This window comes from Eurytemora carolleeae, unplaced genomic scaffold, assembly GCF_000591075.1.
Source record: "Eurytemora carolleeae unplaced genomic scaffold, Eaff_2.0 scaffold221, whole genome shotgun sequence".
NCBI lineage: Eukaryota > Metazoa > Arthropoda > Copepoda > Calanoida > Temoridae > Eurytemora > Eurytemora carolleeae.
Window position 1 is genome coordinate 391,079 of NW_019396278.1, and position 17,310 is coordinate 408,388.

The 17,310-nt window shown below is 33.7% G+C and overlaps 2 protein-coding genes across 2 annotated transcripts in view; both read right to left on the reverse strand.

The window, feature by feature from the left end:
* The window catches only part of LOC111700010 (striatin-interacting protein 1-like), a 23,246-nt gene extending 17,496 nt beyond the window's left edge, over positions 1-5,750 (reverse strand). The window contains exons 1-6 of the mRNA XM_023470816.1: positions 5,742-5,750; positions 5,091-5,207; positions 4,638-4,695; positions 3,358-3,452; positions 2,755-2,845; positions 2,129-2,293 (exon numbers count right to left, since the gene is read on the reverse strand). Coding sequence (XP_023326584.1) covers positions 2,129-2,293; positions 2,755-2,845; positions 3,358-3,452; positions 4,638-4,695; positions 5,091-5,207; positions 5,742-5,750 — 535 coding nt within the window. The remainder of the gene's footprint in view (positions 1-2,128; positions 2,294-2,754; positions 2,846-3,357; positions 3,453-4,637; positions 4,696-5,090; positions 5,208-5,741) is intronic.
* Positions 5,751-5,759: 9 nt separating this feature from the next.
* Positions 5,760-12,031, reverse strand: LOC111700005 (uncharacterized). The gene is made up of 12 exons (XM_023470811.1): positions 12,009-12,031; positions 11,512-11,573; positions 10,500-11,326; positions 10,221-10,281; positions 9,505-9,805; positions 9,113-9,213; positions 8,525-8,626; positions 8,043-8,168; positions 7,424-7,739; positions 6,839-7,083; positions 6,421-6,483; positions 5,760-5,885 (listed from the first exon to the last, which is right to left on the reverse strand). The coding sequence occupies exons 2-12, from the start codon at positions 11,527-11,529 to the stop codon at positions 5,775-5,777; spliced, it is 2,271 nt and encodes a 756-aa protein (XP_023326579.1). The 5' UTR covers positions 11,530-11,573; positions 12,009-12,031; the 3' UTR covers positions 5,760-5,774.
* Between the last annotated feature and the right edge of the window lie 5,279 nt (positions 12,032-17,310).

The following is a 17,310-nucleotide window of genomic DNA, read 5'->3' on the forward strand; positions in this document are numbered from 1 at the left end:
ATAGCAGTGCAGATCAGTGCAAATAAATGAATTAATGAATAAATGAATAAATGAATAAATGAATAAATAAATAAATAAATAAATAATTAAAAATAAATAAATAGATCTATATAAATAAATAAATAAATAAATAAATGGGGATGGATTAATTGATCATCTATTTATCAATAACTATAATCACCTTCTCCTCGTAGTTTAGTCCCGACCAAGGCCCTAGTTTCCAGCGACCGGCCAACTCATGCCATGCACTAGCGCATAGATTAAACTCACCCTATACAAACATAATCACGTTATTTCTAGAAAAGTGGTTAAGCTACGACATCAAGAAGAACTTAAAAATAAGATATTAAAATGTAAAAAACTCCTTTGTTTTTATCGGACCATCATCGATTCAATATTTATCTGAAAATCAATTTAATTTTAAAAAATAACAATGCAAATTCCAAACTGATATCAAACAGTATATTTTGAATATTGTGTGCAATCTTCTTTTCGGCCTAGAAAAAATGAACAATTTTTCAAGATTTACTTAAACTGAAAAAACGTTTACATTTCTTTCCTCTTTGGCTTATTTTTAGCAAGAAACTTAATGAACCGTCCAGGGATTATGAATTTTTTAAATTATCTGTTATTTGTAAACAATTTTGGTTTGTGTTTTGAGAACAACATTTTTGGTTTTGGATCCGAATCTGGAAGTTAGCAAATAGTACCTGTTCTGTATAACTATAAAGCTCTGCTAGTTCAGCTCCTAAATTATCCGAGTCCGCGTAGATAAAATCAATATCAGGAGATTCCTCGTCCTGAAACAAAACATTTATCATTATCAGAATTTCAAATTACAATCCATTTTTTAACTTTCTTACACTTTAAGCCTTCGTCTAATTATTGATGACAGAAATATCCTCGTTATTTTCTCTAAAAATTGCGTGCAGACAGTCACAAAGCTGGAGAGTTAGTTATATACACTGTAACTTCTATAATTTCCAATATTTCCTGTCAAATGCCGTTTTTTAATGTATGATTGAAGATTGTTTTTTTTATACGTTAGCAAAACATAAAAATAATATTTTTTTTGAATATAAAGCAACATTGTTTTCAGAGTTATCAACAAAAGTGTGTCTGCAGAAAGAATACTTGAGTCCTATATTTTCAGCTAGAAAAATAATGATAACCTTGTTCAGACAAAGGTTTAGAGGGTTCCGCTGTGAATCGGAAATGAAACATTACAAATGCAGGGTCACATAAAATTATGTCTTTAGTCCCGTTAAACATGGTTTAAGTGAGGATACCTGTGAGTCCGGTTTCTGTCTACGAAGTATTTCTCTAAGTTTGGGAAGACGTTTCCCGTTCCCGTTCACCTCGTCCATGTCAGTTTATCATTCTGTTCTAAACCGTACTTCAGTAATCAGTACAAAACAAACGGACTCGCTGCTTTACATAAACAATAATATTTGTGCATATTTAAATTAAAACAAATCTAAACAAAATGTGTTCATTCGCAACAAATGAAACAATACAGATGAAAAAGAAAATTCATACTATTAAAAGATATTCTACTTAAAAAACGTTTTAACAATATTTTGAAATGTTGATGTAACTACAGTTCTTATATTCTTAATAAAAGTTATGCATGGGATGGGAATGTATAAAGATCATCCTTCAGCTCCTTGAGCAAATTGTACATTGAGATTTGCGGAAGAAGTGGGGGAGTTAATTAGGGGGTTAATCTCATTGGCATAAGGGAATTCTCCGCGGTGTGACGACTGTCCGGGGATTTTTCCCCCTGGTAGACAGGCTGCCAAGGAACATCATCGTGGTATCGTTTCATGTGCCAATCAATACTGTAGGTTTTCTGATTACAGATTGTACAGATCGTCTCCATCTCTCCTTTAGTGTGAACCTACAGTACACAATCCATTCAATCTCTTTCTCTTTTGTTTATTTTATTAAAATTCTTTAAAATTTATTCTTATATAATTTATATATGTTATTTTTTTTTATTTATTCATGTTTCTATTGAAATGTTGGGTCATTTTTCATGATTATGTGATTCAATAAGATGTTTGATAATGAATGTCTAGTTTTTTAATGTCTAATACAATTAATGTTTCTTATTATTATAAATTACCTAGATCTATTCCCATATCGTCCAATGAGTTCTGTTTCGCCATCCGCCCCAACATTCCTCTCCTCCGCCTACCAGACTCAATAAGCTCTACCCCTGTGGCTGGCGGACTAGCTGCCCGCATTGTCTGACTTACAGTAACTGTATCTTCCTTGATGGGTGGAATACCTTAAAATGAATAAAAATTAAATTAAAACCGCCTCGTTTGTACACAAAACACACAAAAGTTAATTAAGAGCCTAAACTTGGAGACAATTACTGCAAATCTTGTCATATCTGTATAGGATTCAGTTTAGATTCACATTTTTATTCACTGGAAATACTTATCCCAGATAATGGAAATATTTTCCTCGAATTGCACAGAAATAGTACTTCCATTTAACTTAAACTTCCTTTTTAACTATTGTGCCAGGTCGAGGGTGCGTCGAATTGCTTGAGTATATTCTACAGATGACGACCTGTACTCAGGACTGTGCGGACACCTACAGCTATCCTCATTATGCTCCTACTTGGAGTTCTGAGGATCACCACCCGAGTAAGAAACCCTTGCTAGTGTATTTCACTTTGTTTAAACTTTTTTTTTTTAGTTTGTATCAAAAGTAAATATACAGTCAATACATCAATCTAACCTGCTAATTCTCTATATTTATTTTTGAGGTTCGCTAATTCCTCTCTTCCACCCAGAGTAGTTAATATTGTCTTCCATAAAAGCAAGAGAACCTAAATGTCAAGAAAATTAAGACTAAATTCTGAGAATAATTTTCCAGGTTATGTTAAGATGGATAGAATCAAAAAATCCATGCAACCCTTTTTTAAAAAAAGTATGAGAGGGACAGGTGCTGCTTGCTTTGAACTCACCGAGAACTTCTATGCTTTTAACACAAATTCACAAAAAGAAATTCAAAGCTGCATAAAAACGTACTTTACGTCACATAATTCTTGCTGGGTGCAATGCCTTAGGCCTAGACCTTATTTGTTAAATCTTGACTTAACATAACTGAAATAGTGTGGCTCCGTCATATTTGGATCCTGAGCCATAAATGGAAAAATCCTAGGACCATAATTAATGAATTTGAGCAACGTTGCTTAGATACTTGCCGCCAGTTCAAATTCGAACCACCGATTCAAAGTTAAAGATTCAGGAAGATTTTGATTCGGTGATTGGCATTTGTACCGGGGGTAGGCACTAATTCAGCGACCTCTTCAATTCGTTAAGTTAGGTCCGTCTTTACCTTTTTCATAGGAAAGTGAGGAGCTGCTCCTGAGCAGTATCTAGTCACCATTGAGAGCAGTCGGGTAGCTAGAAGCTCTCCATCAGTCGGAGTATCTAAAAATTAAAAAATTAGATCTTTCAATGGATTGTAAGCATAATTTCAAGTAACCCTCCATGCAAAGATGGGAATGCCACCCCCCTCTCAATCTGTTAAAGGGAGAAACCGGCTATGTAACATTTAGAGCTGAAAGGTCAGTATTGTAGAGGAAGACTTCAGGGTTCACTTGATACTAATCAGACATTTTTAGGACGTACAATTTTTAAATAAGAACGTGAAGTCGTTTGTAATATTTCACCAGTTGTTTCAGCCACCAGAAGAAACGTTATTTACTATTATTTGATAACCCGGACAAAACATGTAAAAAAAAATTTTTAAACTAATTTGTTATTTAAGAACATATTCATAAGAAGAATTTATCGATGAAAGCCGTAGTAGAACCGAAAAATCTATAATTTCATTATCAATATTATCTTTACGATTTCTACAATTTTTTTGGCAGATTTCTTCAAAATGTCATATTCACAATTAAAGTTTAGAAAACCTCCAACAAGCGACCATAGCTGAGAGATTTTGCATAAACCTGCGAGATTTTAAAATTAATTTAAATAACTTATTTCCAATGATAGAACTTGATTTTTTTCTCGTTTGTATACATGCAAACTAATTTGTAGAATAGTGTTAGTTACATGTTACTTAAGAATTGTAAAAAAACGTTTCTTCTGGTGGCTGAAACAACTGGTGAAATATTACAAACGACTTTACGCTCTTATTTAAGAATTGTACAAACAGGGTATCCCACATCATATTAGATCGTCAATCGATCTCAATTACGATTGTCAGGACTTATCAGAAAATTAAAGAAGAATGAATCATTTTGAAAAGTTGAATATAAGGCTAGTATTAATATTGTCTTGCAGAAAATACTAGGTTTTTGAATAATATGTGTTTATTTTGTCGTTAATGCCTGGAGATTGTCTAATATGATATGGGACGCTCTGTACTTGAAAACGAAGCTAGCTTTGGTAGATGATGGTGTTCTATTGATGAACTTGAATGGATGCGTTCCTTTGTAATATGAAGACGAAGATTAAAATTACTATACGTGCTATAACTACACATTTCACATTGTTTATCCTTTGCTTTTAAATGCAAAAGCTTTCTGTGCTTCTTCAATCCACGCTCTGTCGTCAATTGTTTGTTGCAAATATCACAAGTAAAAACTCCAGTTTTGAGTTTACCCCCACACTTAGTGTTCTCCCAGTGTCGTTTCAACATTCGGACCTGCTTCTGACAAACCTGAAAAGATCGATTTCAACATAAATGGTAGATAATAAATTTCATTCAGAAAAGAATCACGGTTTTACAAGATAGAAATACTGTTACAAAAATAAGAAATAATAGAAAGATCTGAAAGTATGACAAAGTATGAGAAAACAGAGAGGACTGGACAGATCTAATTTTGTCCTTTTCCTAGTTCAGTAATGGATTCCTCTGGATTTATATTGGCTTGTTTCTTTGCCAATTCATTATTAGTAATAATATAAGTAATAGGTTAGATCTGAAAGGGAACCCGAAAACACTTCTTCAAAGCGAAAAAAATCGTTTTATATTTAAAGAATTTTGGATCGTCATTTAAGTGTCAGTTTTTAGGGTACCCCTGCCTGGATAGCCCGTGTATTTAAATCACTTACCGGACATGTTTTTGTCGTGTTTAGATGTACTCTTCTCATGTGTACTTTCAACTTGTCCTTGGTGTTCGTAGAAAACTCACATTTGTCACAGTGAACAACTTCCACCTCGTGAACATTCTACAAAATAAAACATTTACAGTTAATCACTAGAATTTTAGGACATTTAAACAAATGTTTAGGGTTATTTGCCTTAAATACCCCCAGTGAAGGGCTAAATAAGATTTCCTCAACTCCTTTCCACAGATATAACACATGGCATATTCTTTACCTAAAAATCAGTCAGAAATTAACAATTTGTTACAACATAATTTTCTTACTTTGATGAGAGAAAGATATATAGTTTGAAATCATAATGAACCAAGGAATAAATTATATTTTCAAATCAACTAGTCATTAGTCCATTGCCCATTTTAACAATCTGATCTTGCTCAATAATAATTATTTAGAAAATCGATAAATCAATCAATTATTTACCAATTTAAATTAACAATTAATGAATTTATTATACAATCAATCAATCAATCAATCAATCAATCAATCAATCAATCAAAGGTTGCACTAACTATGAGGACGCAAAATTGTGACGTTTAAAAATATAACATTTCTAAAATAAAAAATTACATAATTCATTTTCATAATTTACATACATACATAGTACATTCATACATTCATACAGTACAAGTTTTACATAACGATTGTAATTATAATGAAGATTACCTGACAGAGTTCACAGATAAGTTTATGAGATTTCATGTGTAAATCATACTCATCAAAGGTTTCAGACTGGTATCCACACTGTATCATGTTCATGTTAAAAAGTGTAATTAAACCTAGCTTTATCATTTTTATTTACTTTTGGGTTACAAATTTATTTTAAGTTATAGTATATATTTTTATTTCACTAGAAACAGGACCGAATTTAATGAATTGGAGAGGTCGCTGAACTACCTACCACCGGTTCAAATCCTGAATCACTGACTCAAATCCTCAAGAACGAAGATTTGAACCTGTTGTGGACAGTTCAGTGACCGAACTCTAATTCAATGAATTCGGTCCAAGATCGCATACAGAACCTTTATTCTATTTTATTCTGCTACTTTAATTGTTCCATTAATTTTATTCCAAATTTTCCCTTTTCCAGTTCCATTTTGTGAAATACTAAATAGTTGATGATTTGTTTTGCAATAAATATATCTGATTTCAATGATATTTTCATGTCTAGATAAAGCTGGTGAATTTATCTCTGAAAATTATGATTAGCATAAGATGCAGTAAATTTAATCTTATATTTGGAATGTTCCAATAACTGGCGGCTTTTTTTTCATGGTTCCTGAGGGCAAAGAGTTCCATGACTGTGTTCTTCAAATAAGTGAACATCTCTATGCTTCTCAGCCTAAAAATGAAATTAAGATATCTCTATCAAAACCCATAATCTCATTTTAAAAATCGGTATGTTATAACAACCTTCAATCTTGGCTTACTAAGGATTTCTACTTAACTTATCTATTCCTTGTCCTGTTGTGCTGTATACTAATAAACAGGCCTTTATCCCTTCCGATCGTCCCCCCCCCACCGCCATTTTCTAATTCCAGAATAAATGAAAAGTAAGAAATTGGGTTTAGACTTTTAATATTATTAAAGTGAGGCCGAGTTTGCACTAGAGAAGTATTCAACTATCCATACCTAGTTGAACTACTTCTCTCTGTTCATTTCGTATATTTCTCCCCTTTATTAAACTGTGAACTTACCTTGAGAACTAGATCACATTGATTGCAAGGATAGGTTTTATATTTCTTCTTGTAGTTCTCATCCTCCAACATCTTCTTAGAAGGCCGACCTATCCGGGCACCGGATGCTGTATTCCTCTCTAGTTTTGTGTAGTATGATGCACGATCTTCTTTAGCTGGTCGGCCAGGTTTTCGTACTCGGTCAGACGATGTTTTCTTTACTCCATTCTTGACAGGGGAGGATATCTTCTTCTCTCCGTTTGTTTCTAAAATTCAACTGTAAGAAAAATTCCGGATCAAAGAATCCAATAAATAAACCAAAATCAATAAACCAATAACAAAATAAGCCTCAGTCCGGGCCCCAAACTTTTTCTTAATCTTTGTTATAAAATATGATAATGATCGGTGAAATTTAAAAAATAAATCAAATTTAAATTGTTCAATGTGATTTACTAAGCTGGAAACAGATCTAGATCCAAGGAGTGTCCTGGATCCGAAACCATTTTTTCCGTCCGGATGGTCCTGGATCCGGATCCATTTTTCAGTCCGAATGGTCCGGAATAATTATCATAAAATAAATTCTGACCGCACAGATTCCAAGCTTACCGTCGAATCTCCGGTATTTCTTGACCGGCGTGTAATCAGAATCGTCACTCACGTCCGAATCCCCAGATTCGTCGGATTTAAAGGTTCGTTTCTTCTTCAACCGCGGGACCGATCGTTTAGGTTTCTTTATTGGAACTGTTGGGCTTAATTGGTTTAATTCATCTGAATGTTTGGATTGAAGAGAGTTTCTGGACAAGTTTGATTGGTCGGATTGGTTTGAGAAATGTGATAGGTTGGATTGGTTTGAGTTATCTTCGTTTAAATTGAGTTGACTGGACACTACATCCATAGGTAGTACACCACCACCCTCAGCTTCCTGTGAAATTATAAGATTAAAAAAATAAACAATGATAAATAAGCAAAATACTGCTTGCCGTCTTCGTTATACCTTTTAAATGAAAAACGAAGTTTGAGTTCTTTATATTAGTCATTGCTTTAGCATAAACATATTATTAATCTCGATATCCAATGTGGGCACTATAAAATAATAAAATTTAAAGTTACCCCCACAGTAACTAAAAGCTTTTATAGAAGGACTTTTGAAGCTGTCGATATGCTTTAATTTTTTAATATTCCAAAATTCCGTTAATACTGCTCAAAAAAAGTTCTGAATATTTACCTGTTTGAGAAGACCTGAATCGTATTTCAAACATCCATCTTGAACAGATTTTATTATTTTCTTTCTTACACTGGAACACGAGTCGGCGTCCCAACCCCGTTCTCCACTTTCTACCTCCTGTTCAACCTGAAAATACATTTTTTAATGCCATTTTTGCATTTTAACTAGATTTTATTTCATGAACAACATTCTAACATAGGTTTACTTATAATTTTGTTTTTATTCAAATTAACGGGTTAAACTTTAAAGAAATTTAGTAAAATGACACAGGAGAAAGATTAAGTTTATAAAAAAATATATAATTCTTGCGCCCTTGTTGTTACACCTTTGTATTTTTATTGAGATAGTAAGTTGGTTGTATTTGTTATCATGTTTAGAAAATGGGAAAATGAAAACAAATAAAAACTTGCCAGCAAATGAAAAAATAAAAAAAATTCAATTTATGGCAACTGTTTTTTAAGAGAAGAATGAAAAAGTATGACCTGCGAGTAGAACGGATAGAGAAGATTGAAATCTAACTGTTTAGTTGCAAGATGCAGAAGTAAAGAGGCAAACTTGATCTTCTCCAGGTTTGGGAATCCAGACTGAAAACAAACATGTTCTGTAATTGTAATATTCTTGTCGTTTCGTACACGTTTCCTTGTCCACTTCCACATACTTCCTGCCCTTTCCTTGCCTACTTCATGTCCTAAGTGGAATTGTCTAAAATTAACATTTACGACCTATTCCATGGTTTTCCTGTTCCGATGTTGTCTTGTATCATGGTTTTCCTGTTCCAGGGATATCCTGTTCCATGATTGTCCTATTCCATGATTGTCCTATTCCAGAGTTATCCTATTCTATGACTGTCCGATTCCAAGGTTTACCTTTTCCAGGGTAGTCCTGTTTTATGGTTGTCCTGTTCCAGGGTAGTCCTGTTTTATGGTTTTTCTGTTAAATTGTTGTCCTTTTCTATGAATGTCTTATTCCAGGATTATCCTATTATATGGTTGTCCTGTGCCATACCTTTTCTCTTATAGTTATCGTTTAAAGTTTTCATGGTTATTCTTATACTGTCCTGAACATACTACCTGAAGATCCTGTAAAACCTCCTGAAGCAGTGCAGCAGCAAACTGTACAGCTGAGGGATGGTCTGAGTCCAGGAGTTCACCAATATCAGTATCAAAGAAATCTAATCAATGTAATAATCAACAGTTGATATAAACTATATCTTCTATTTTAAGAGACCTTTTAATTATAGAAAGGCATGCCGAATCCGGTCTTTATTTCATTAATTGTTAAGAAAAAAACGTCGTTTTAATAGCTTGAAAAATGTTTTATTCTGTTTTAATCCTGTTTTAAAGCATAAATCCGAAAGTCATTTAACAGAAAAACAACAATTAACGCAGAAATTTAGGTTATCGATAACAGTAAAAATTATTTTTATTATAACGGATCTATCGCACAAAACTAAGTTACTTACCGATAGTCTTGCTTTTTGTTCCAATCTCGTTTTGATTACTAGAGCGTGTAGTTCGAGACAACCCCAGCTCAAGCTCAGATGATAACCCGGAGTTTTCAGGTTTAACAAAATCCATCGACTCTGCCAAGACTCGTCTGTACTTATTCCACACGGAGTTGGGTCTATGCTCCTCGGAGGAGGTGGAGCTGGAGGGAACCCTCGTCGTGAAGGATTTATGCAGCTTCAGGATCTTCTCCATCCTGGTCCGGACCAGGGTCAGACTCTCCGACGGTAAAATTATTTTCCAGAATTCTTGGAGTTCCTTCAGTTCAAAGCAATATTTCAAAATCAATGAAGAAAAACGAAGTACTTAAAGGGTCTGTAAGCAAAATTTCAAATGAACCTCATGCAAAGATGGCATTGTTCCTTTCATAACTGTGGAACCTTTATCTGATCAATAACGTTTTTCAAGGTTTCAAAAATTTAAATTCAGATAATTCCTACACGTTTATTTGTAGTAGAATTGCGCTAGTCCCTGTTGTAGAAAAACCACAATTGAAAATAATCAGTTTTTAAGAGTACAAAATTGATATCTAATGCATACTTTATCAGACAAAGCTTTAAAGGGTACCGTTATGAATCTGGCTTCGGGCATTGTCATCATTGCAAGGCTTACAGTCCCTTGATGTGTTTTTACCACTAAGGATTCTTGTGGGATTTTAATGAATTTTGCTTTCCTTGGTTATTTTTGTTATGGTTTTGAAATCAGTTTTCTCTCCTTTCCGCAAATAAACAAACCTAACAAATAAAATTTTCGTTATGATGGGTCTTTTAGTGAAGTTTTACATTTAGTTAACGGGTAAAACATGTTTTACAAGAAATATTTTAATAGAAAATATTTTAGAATTAAAAACTATCGAAGTTTTTCCCGCTTTTAGCATTTTGAGACTGTGTATAATATACTTTTAAAGAAAATCCCCTTTCGTATTAAAAACTGGTCAATAACCCAAAATTACCTCTCGAGGACTTGTTTCCCTGACACCGTAAAGGTTCCAAGTTTACTGAGAGGTTTAGGATTAGGTTCTAATACTGCCCAGGGTTCACTTCTTCCCTCTTCTAGTTTAACCAATCTAACCAGAGGGTTCCGGTTCTGTAGCCGGGACTTCTGTAGATCCGTCCGGGGGATCGTTACACGTCGATCAAAGGACGATTTTCGGTGGCTGGCTGGGCCCGGTGACCAAGTTTCGGTGGATCGGCTGTCTAATTCCGGACGAAAGGGATAATCGTCATCGTCGATGTCTAAATAATCAGTTTCCACTTTAATCTCTTGAATGCTTATTTCGTCAACATCTCTTAGAATATCTTTCTCGACCCCGAATTCTTCAGCTTGTACGGTTTTATCTGCCTCTGATTCGAGGCGACCTGCCTCCGGCTCGATACAACTTGCCTCCGACTCGTCATTTTTAGCCACTGATTCGACACAATCAGCCTCTACCGCTACCATACCCTCTGATTGTAAAAATTTCTTTTTAAATGCATAATTGTTTTTATGTGTTTCAGTTTTGGAAGTTTCTATCTCTTTTTCCATCTCTTTTTCAGACTCTTTCTCTTTCTCCTTCACTTCACAATCTTTAAATCCTGTTTCAACCTCAATCTTTTTCCTTTTCATTTCAGTGTCCTGATTCTCTTTCATCTCTTCTTGACGAGTCGTCATTTCATTCTTCTTTGAATCCTCAATCCCTTCTAAACCCAATTCTTCTCTCTTCTCTCCCTCCTCACTTAACACATTCTCCGAGTTATCGTCCATGTCTCTTACCATTTTAACTCTTTCAAGATAATCTTCCTACAATTATAAACTTCACGTTAAACAATTACTTGGTATTTGTTAAAAGAACATCCAAAAGCTTGAAAAAATATTTTTCCGCCGTAAGCAAGTAATATTCTTATATACCCCCCCCCCCATATAGATATTATTGAATCCTGTGGCGGGGGGGCATCAGTTATTCTTTTTAAAACCCTGTATTTCACCTGCTGCTGCTCCTCCATGTTTAATTCGAATTGCACTACTTTACTGAGAACATTTCATTACTCTAAAATTGAATTAAATTGAATGATTCAGTTCCAAATTTTCAAATAATAAGTTGTATAACATTTTAGCTCCAAATTATGCAAAATTCGGGTTTGCTGGGTCCGTCCAAGTATACGATTTTTGGTTAGGTTCCCCCTCTCTCCTATCAATTTTGTACAAGTATTATTTATTATGTATTATTTTAGAGTTTGGTTAAGTTCAGACAATTTCTGGGCCGTGCTCTGCGGCCAAGGAGCCGAACTTTTCTGCAAGAACAGGCTAGGGGCCGGGCGCTGCGGACACATGACCCATTTTATTCATGTGTTACATATGAGATGGGATTCGTCCTGGAGACCGTTATTTGGAAACCCCCCTCCCCCATCCTTTCAAATTAATACATAACCAACTACTATTCAGCTAAATTATTAATATTTAAGGGTTAGGTTAAGACACTTACTATGCCGAGTGCTGCGGCTAGGACAGGCTAGAGGGCCGAGCGCTACGGCTAGGACGGGCTAAGAGACCAGGCGCTGCGGACACATGACCAACTTATTCCTAATGTTAAATATGAAATGCATGTATAAATTGATAGGAAGGGGGGTCCAAAAATCGTTCTCTAGGAAATTACGCGTAATAAATACTTCATAATGAATTGAAAATATAGTGAAATTAAATGAAGAAGTTATAGAAATGTTTGTAAAATATTCCCCAAGGAATAAGGCCACCATCCGGCCTTTGAGATACGTCCAAATCGGACACCAAGTGAATTGAAGACAGATCAACTAAATGCTAAGTGTGGATTCCATTTAAAAAAAGAATACAATTAGTTGATAAACGGTTTTTACTTTGAGAATAAAGATCCTAATACGTTCACAATTTACAATGATATATAAATATTCGTAATGTAACGTTGAACAAATAGTTTTATTCATCCTAAAAGGCTGAAGTTTACTTTTAAGTTACAAAAGACGGACGAGGAATAAGGCGCAGAATTACAAAAATGCCTCGTATTTTTATAATCATAGATTTTAGGGCAAAGACGACTAATTCATAACATTGGCATCAAATCAACAATTCACATTACTTGCTCATTTGAACTATTTTTCTACCAATTCAGTTTTTAAATTTTTTTATTATGAAGGATTAGAGACCATACAATTAATTAACATGTACACAGAAATATTTCAAATGAACAAAAAAATAGTTCAAATGTTAAGATAAAAATAGTTCAAATGAACATAGTTCATATGAACATAGAAATAGTTCAAATGAACATAAAAATAGTTCAAATGAACATAAAAATAGTTTAAATGAACAAAAAAATAGTTTAAATGAACAAAAAAATAGTTGAAATGAAATACATAGTTCATGAATGAAAAAAAAATAGTTCAAATGAGAAAAAAATAGTTCAAATGAAAAATTTTTTAAAAAAATGGTTAAATGAAAAAAGGGGTCTGTCCTAGAGAACGATTTTTAGACCCTTTAAGGAGTATGAAATAGAACGGAGATACAACTTAACGCGGCCCGCCCTACCATTTGCAGACGGTACTCCATTTGTATAAGAAATATTTGTCTGATGTGCAATTACCGCGTATACAATAACCTCAGGAGCGTATTCAGGAATTTGTCCAGGGGCCGTGGCTTGAATTTTTTCCTTTCAGNGGGTCTAAATTGCGATTTTCGGGACTAATAAGAAAATTTAATTCGAATAAATCATTTTGAAAAATAACATAAGGCTTAAATAAGAATTTTCTTGCGGAAAATGATAAGTTCTTCGATTATTAAGGGTTTATTTTGTCGTTAAAGATTAGAGATAATCTAATATGATATGGGACGCTCTGTATATAATCATATGGTGTGGCGGGCCGCGTCAGTTGTATCTCCCTTCTATTTCATACTCCTTGATTGTATTACATGAATTACATCCACCCAACGCTACATCCGTCCTACGATACTTCGGACCTATAACCAGCACATGGTTTTTTTAGCAGCTTCAAGCTGCTGTTGGTCCGATGTACTGTAGGTCGCGGATACACACCTCATAAAAAAGTTAGTGTATACGACCTTATACTGCAAGGTCGGTTGCACAGCTAGCTTTCGATTCTATAATTGGCACAGGTTAAATCAGGTGGGTAGGAGAATTATATAATTGATTTCCTCCATCATCTGATGAGTTATGCCCCCCCCCTAAAAAAAAGTATTTATGTGGTAACGTGGTTACCGAGTTCTTTGATAGTATTTGAGGCAAATCTGTCCATGAGTTATGCTTGAATATCCAAACATCATAATGAGGATTTATCGGGGGTTTTTTTATGATAATTATATTATTGTCAAATCCCAATAATAATTAAATCTTCCTGTTATAAATATTTGATTTGATTTGAAAAAGACAAACATAGATTGTACATGTACATATAAAGTTATAAGGAGATATTCTTTGCATGTCTGTCCGTCGCTGTATCTGTAAATCATGACTTAAGTCACAATTTTTTCTACAAACATGGGAATCGAGAGACGACTTAAAAGATTTCGGATATTTAATGCATGGCAAAAAAAAGTAAAAAAAAACAATGATGTACGTCTAAAGCGAGCTTTTCATAAAGTTCTCTACCTTTTTTGTATCTAAAAAATTGACAATTTTAACTTATCAAAAAAATAAAATTTATTTCAATTTTTCAATATCTCCGTCAATTTTAAAGATACATAAATGGTGTAGACCACATTTTGACAATCTCAAGACCAGGCGTTCTCGATATTATGGATGTTTTAGCTGAAATACTGCAATATAAATACTGCCGCATGGATCTAAGACGAAATTAAGGTCGTCAATGAATTTCCATGTTTTATGGGACACTCTGTATTGTAATTAGTTTCTAACAAATATGCATACGTAATGGAAACCTATGGGGTGTGGACATAACTTTGCTCTCCTAGACTTCCCCTCACCCCTAAAAATTGCATTTTTACTTTTTAATCGTATCTGCATCCATCTGCGACCATCATATTCATCTAGTTATAAACTTTATATTCTTTTTTCAAAATTAAAATGTTTAGCATTTAGATATATTATATTTTTATTGTAAATACTTAAATAAAGTATTTGAGAAAAGAAAGTATTCATCCATTGCATTTCTGAGGACTATAGCAAAATTATACAAGAAAATTTTTTTGATTAAAGTAAAAATTTATTTCACAAATCTTGTAAAATGAAGTATAGAAACCGGATAGAAACCGGATAGAAACTGGATAGAAACCAGATAGAAACTGGATAGAAACCAGATAGAAACCGGATAGAAACCGGATAGAAACCGGAAAGAAACCGGATAGAAACTGGATAGAAACCGAAGAAACCGGATAGAAACTGGATACAAACCGCAGAAACCGGATAGAAACCGGATAGAAACTTTAGAGAAATGAGCTGAGTGTGCTGCCTTGGATTAGATTATCAAAATCAACGCTATGAAGCTTAAATCTTCAAATGTCACGAAATCCTAATTTCCTCGGAGTAGGACTCGACGTATTTAAGTTTAACATGAACCAATTCAAACAATATTCAAGGACTGAAATATATGTTCAACGATTTAAATTTTCTTTGATATTACTGTTTATTACAGGATTGCTAACAAAGAACCATATTCATGATTCCCTTCATCTGTAAACTTATCTTTTTCTTTGCCAAAACATTAAATAAACCATTAGAAGACTATGCAGTCGTCGTTGTATATATCAATACAATGAAGACCTTTTGTCTTAAAGGGAGTGTTCGCGAAAAATGAAAGGGGGTATAGGGTTAATGCGATAAAAAAGCGCTTTTGATCGCTACTAATCTTACTTCTATCTGTTGCGTCTATAAGGAGAAAATTGTTAAAGACGTCTCATACCGAATAACTATATATACAAATGTGGCGAAAGATAATCGATGACTGGAGGTTGTAATATCTGAATGATTTGTTTGAAATTAAATTAATTTTTTACGGTCTAAGTAGTATGTTGCAATTTTCTCAATTTGTATGGGCGCTTAGTTATTCGGTATGAGACGTCTTTAACAAGTTTCTGCTTATAGACGCAACAGATAAAAGTAAGATTAGTAGCGATCAAAAGCGCTTTTTATCGCATTAAGCCCATACCCCCATTCATTTTTCGCGAACACTCCCTTTAATTTTGATTTCTACCAAGGTTTCAAACAGTTTGGATGCACTTCAAAATTGAACCAAAGATAAGCTGTCAATTTATTAATTCTTTTAATGCTACTTTATAGGCTAACATAAAAATTGTCTTCATTGTATTGAAATAAACATCCACCACTGTATGTAAGACTAAAAACCTAATTTAACCTAGTAGTCGTCTTATCATATCAGTTTCAGGTCGTCTTTACACTCTATCTTTTTTGGGTAAGCCTGTACATATTTCTACTTTAAAGGGATTGTTCATCTATTTCACTATAAAACAGGATTTTCTGTGAACATGTCAGATCTGTCACAGAGAGTAAGGAGAACATGTCAGATCTATCACAGAGAGTAAGGAGAACATGTCAGATCTGTCACAGAGAGTAAGGAGAACTTTGCATGGCTCTTAAAATAAATCCAAATGATCCAAAATTTGAATTTGAATTTAAAAGTTAAATTAGGTATATTTGAAAATAGGTAAACAGAACCTTTAAGATAATGCTTGAAACTAACAACTCCCCTCTGTTTAACAAGTTTATGTTAAATATAACGGTATGCCTGTAGTGTATATACCATCTTCCTAATATAATGAGTTTAGAATTGAGAACTAATGAAGACAATATAGAAGATATATTTGGCTCCTATTCAAATCTAAAATTGAGCTGTTAGCTAATAATGATCTGCATATTGCAAACTCATCATTTATCAAGGGTGGATAATTTACGTAGGCAATACAGGGATAATTAATCATTTTTGAGGAAAAAATACCTTACAAAAGTTAAAAAAGTAATATATCCGCAAAATCTATCATGCAATCTAAAATCAAGAAATCCACAAAAATCAAGGAATATTATTTGATTTATTTTCTTTTTTAAGACAATTCATGATTCATCCCCCTTTCTAAAATAGTAAGGGTGGGTATAAAATATCAAAAGCAGGAATTATAAGATTACTTCTAATACTATTGCTACTATACAAATATTAACATTTCTAATTTAAAACAATAAAACTTTATAATTGTTAACTTTTAACAACCGTGCTCTGTATAAAGCATAAAACATAATGATGAAAAATTAACAGAAAATCAGAATCGTTAAAGAGTCATGAAGTAGGATCTATTTTCCGTTGTAAACAACCCACTTCCGGTGTTTAAACACGGTTATCCTTGGTTCATAATTAGGCAAATATACTCGGTGGTTTTAAAAATATAAGGTTTCTTGCTTGCTGAACTGCATGGGACAGGATTCGGAAAATTAGTACACTTTGCAGTTGGTGCCGTATTAACAAATTTGGAATCAACGGATCTATGACTTTCCTGACCTAACTGATCTGATTATTATATTGTTTTCAGGGGCGTTTACAGGAAGTGGTCCAGAGATGGATTAACATGCTTAGAATTTCCAAAGAGATTGGAGTTAATCCACTCTGAAATCATAGTTTTTACTCTTGCAGAAGGATGAGTGGGGGGGATTAAGCCCCCATAGCCCCCCTGTATGCGCCTTTGATGATTTTTTTTAGTAGATGTTTTTACACTTTAAACCGACATCGTTTTACTTATCATGAAAACTGTATGTAAAGTATAAAATACTCCAT